Below are 3,973 nucleotides of genomic sequence, written 5' to 3'. Positions count from 1 at the left end.
TTTGCAGCCCAAGTTGTGAAAGGTTTTTTCTGGATTGTGAGGTGTGTTGGAGTTTTACCTCCTGAGGTGTGGATCGTGGGCTGAGTTTGAAATTGAGCATGGATTGTGGGCTGGCTTGAATTGAATATTGAAGTTTGGATTGTGGTACTCAACAGGAGTCTCAGCTGGGTTGTGTATTGTGGGTGGAGTTGGAGTATCAGCTGAGTTGTGGATCGTGGGCTGGGTTTGAAATAAAATCCAGATCATGGGACACAATCACTGGAAATAACTCATGATAATAGGCATGAATTACTTTGAAATTATTATAAAAATTAAGGTGAATGGATTTTGATAATTAATTGCCTGTTACCAAGAAAAAATATGCTGCACTTGCACCTGTTGTGAGCCAATTCATGGTATTTGTATAGTTTTTTCTGGTAACAGATGATTACTTATCAAAATCCATTCAACTTAATTTTTATAGTAATTTTCAAGTAATTTGCGGTCATTACCATGAATTGTTTCCCGTGAGTGTAAGAAAAAAATGGTGCACCAAGTCTGATTAGCACATTATTTTGGTGGCCAGCCATGGCAGGCAAGAGTTGTGGCAGTGCTGCCATCTATGGCAGGTAGCATGATGTGACAACACCCTTGTAGTACCAGACTAAAGGTGCCAACACACAGAGTATTTCAGATGGGGAGAGAACTGTTCTAAAGACAATGAATAAAGGTCGAGAAACTCGATGCGGGCCCTCCTATACAATACACAGCAGCAACAGTAAGTAGCAGGTGGCCATATGCTAGAGAACGTTCCTTAAAGTGAACTGTCACATATCAAAGGCTTTGGAACAGGGTAGAATATAATAGAAGGAACTAGTGATGGTGGGCTATAGTACCCGACTTTTTGGCATAGCAGATGGAATGGAGTCCGGACTGCTATACATGAGATGCAGCACTGCTTGGGCTGCAAAAAGCCAAGGCCCTCGTGGGCACCCCTGGAGCTGAAGTATGGTGGACATTTGGTACTGGACCAATGTGACGGACTGCTGCGCTCTGCTGACGTTGAATTGCAATGTGCATGGGTTCTTAAAATATGGCTGCAGGTATACCATGGCATTAAATGCACTTTGCCTTCTCATATGTAAATGCCCCTGCATTGGGGTTTTTATTAGGACCGAGCCTGCACCTGAACTTAGATGCCAACCACCACTGTCAATGTGCACACAATGAAGCCCAACTGCATGCTTTGACCAGCCAGACTGATGGGCAGGTTGGCATGCAGCACAGGCTGAGGGTGCCAGGTTCAAAAGCTGCTGCAACACTTCTGAGGCCCCAGGCCTTTGCTGTTTGCTGTCATTTCCACTGAGGGTGCCCTGCTGCTGCTAGCCTAAGCAGCCGCCTTGGCCTTGCTATTGCAGGGAGGTCTGGGTAAAAGGCAAATGAAAAGCCAACTCAGACCCCCACAGCATGAACAAAAGGCACTGCAAAATTGGCAGTCATGGGCTTGCTTGAGAGAGATGGTGCTTCATCGGGTTTAACTTCAGCTACGCTGTTCTCAAACCCCCCGCTCCAGCATTCCAGTCACTCTGCCTGGTGTGCAGCTACTGTTGTTTACTGGCTTGCCAAGAGAGTCGCCATTTTTCAGATTTTGCCTCCTGTTCTTTATGTTGACCCATGCACACGGCGGGTTCAGTTTTATGCATTTCCTTTTTTTGCTGCCTCATAAGCACACAATGGGTCTTTCAAAATGCCCATATGTTTGAGTTAGGACCCATTGCAAATGACTGGCTAGACTTTGTCACAGGCATCTCATCACACAAAGTGCAGAAAAAAATACCAGCTTTAAATTTATCTAACTTAATAAACTTATGCTCCCATTGAAGCTTGTACTACGAGGCATTAACGACTCCCAACATCAATGATAGGGTACACCTTGCTACCTAAGGACACCTACGGATGCCAAAAACCTGGCACCATAAACATCAAATATGTGAATGCAGCTGAGTTATTCTGAATCTGCAGCCTTTGTCTCTGCTTTTGTATTCTTGGTTACTGCATGAGTATTTCACCAGCAAAGGCACCAGAAGCCCTACTCACAGTTTTTCTAGATGGCTTTTGCACAAGCGGCTCAAGCCAAAACCTTCAGCAGTAGACATTGCACTGATGGCTAGAAGGAAAATGCAGCAGAGCATCAGGCAAATTTCCTTTGCCAAAGTTCTTCACAAAATCACTAGCAGCTAATTTTAATAACCACGTACAAATCACAGCAGCATAAGGCAGCCCAAATAACTCATGGGCAGTTAAAACCTGAGGATCTGGCAGGAGATCACCACTGCCTGTGATGTCCAGTTAGAAATGCACTTGAGAAAGTGATTGAGGACACCTGGTTGTTCTTACCTTGAAAGTCTGTCAGTATGGCCTGCCCCCCTGTGCAGTTATATTGGATGTGTTGCACAGCAGAAAGACTGTGATGGCCATTTCATCCTGCTCTAGCCCATCACAAGGCAGTGCACTATTGTTGTTGATATACTTTACAAAAGGATCATCTATGTGCTCCTCCAGCAAGTATGCCTCTTTTGTCTCTCCCTGAGGCATAGCTAGAGCAGCATGAACCATGCGTAAACAAGGAAGTGGGCCCCTGAGATAAACACCAGGCTTCTGCAAACTGTCATTGATAAAACCATAAGCCAAGTCCATGAGTCCATTGGCCCAGTATAAACAGTTCACCTCTTGAGCAAGGGCTTCGAGATTATCTTTCAGAGCTAGGCAATGTAACTTGAAGCCGCCATTTCCTATACACTCCCTATGGAAAGCCCGCTTTGCCACTAGATTGCAAGCTAAAACAAGGGCATCCTTGTTAGGCTGGATGATAGAGCAAACATCAGCGGGATGGCACGTTTTGAAGCTTCCAGGATCACCAATCAGAAATGCCTTAGATGTATCTATAGCAAGCATAACCACCACATTGCTTTTTTTGCCTCACTTAGGAGTGAATGACAGGGGGTTTTGAAAGGTTTTGGCAAAGTCCAAGGTGGGGATTGGGGCAATCTCAAACTGAGAAGTCTCGTATTGTACTACATAATGTAAACACCCAAGTTTACAAATTAGTGTATGAAAGGCTTGCACACTACTTAAAATATCAATTTGATTTGCCATGGCTTGCTAAAATATAGATACATCAGGAATTTGGAAAGAGCACTGTGTTACAGCCTGCTTGGTATCAGGCTCTGCCACACCAGCAGAACTGCTAGCAGGCCGAGAGTTTACAGGATAAGTGGTTTCCAAAAGTTCATGGGATTTTGATGCAGCTTGCCAAGAGCAAGCACCATTCTGAATAGATGCTGCAACTGAACCTTGGACACCTAGGTGCTCTGAAGTAGACTTGGAAACAGTCTTTTTTGATACTAGAGCAGTAGGTGGAGCTTTGCTAGGTTTTGCAAAAATGTGCTGGGAGGGAACTACCCTATAGCTTGTTTCAGAATGAAATAGTTTAGCACCTGAAGGAAAATCTTCTGAGTCTCCAATATTAGCTGGCCTTTTTTTCTTCTTGCCAACTCTGTCATTCAGCTGATAATGCACTCTATTAGTATCACAAATGTGACAATTGCAAAATTAGACTTACCACCAAAAACAAAGTGTTAAAGGCCTGGTCTGAAGTTGATGCCAGCAGCGGCTCTTCCTAAAGTACAATGGCATTAAAAAAAACCAAGCTTAGACCATAAAACATAGTTTTGATACCTTTGCCTGTTTTTTCCACTTGACGATGTTCAAAAATTCCTCATATATCATAATAAGGATGATAGAAACCTTGGTGTTAGATTTGACATGTGGTCCACTAGCCTTTGCTGGTGTGTGTAAAAACCATTGATGAAGGACAGAAATCCCATAATCGTTTGAGCTAGACATTTGACCAGGATGATGCAGAAGGAAAAGCAGGAATTTATACATGAGTAAAAAAAATCAAAAAAAAAAAAAAAAAAAAAAAAAAGGCCAT

At 43.4% G+C, this 3,973-nt stretch overlaps 1 protein-coding gene across 1 annotated transcript; it reads right to left on the bottom strand.

Moving 5' to 3' along the window:
- Positions 1 to 1,721: 1,721 nt before the first annotated feature.
- Positions 1,722 to 3,885, bottom strand: CONPUDRAFT_70151 (uncharacterized protein; the record flags this gene model as incomplete). The annotated part of the gene is made up of 9 exons (XM_007765989.1): positions 1,722 to 1,772; positions 1,934 to 1,946; positions 2,077 to 2,146; positions 2,238 to 2,315; positions 2,377 to 2,444; positions 2,510 to 2,841; positions 3,157 to 3,546; positions 3,602 to 3,658; positions 3,718 to 3,885. The coding sequence occupies 9 exons, from the start codon at positions 3,883 to 3,885 to the stop codon at positions 1,722 to 1,724; spliced, it is 1,227 nt and encodes a 408-aa protein (XP_007764179.1).
- Between the last annotated feature and the right edge of the window lie 88 nt (positions 3,886 to 3,973).

This window comes from Coniophora puteana (assembly GCF_000271625.1).
Source record: "Coniophora puteana RWD-64-598 SS2 unplaced genomic scaffold CONPUscaffold_2, whole genome shotgun sequence".
NCBI classification, from domain to species: Eukaryota; Fungi; Basidiomycota; class Agaricomycetes; order Boletales; family Coniophoraceae; genus Coniophora; species Coniophora puteana.
This window is presented reverse-complemented; position numbering and strand designations above follow the sequence as displayed.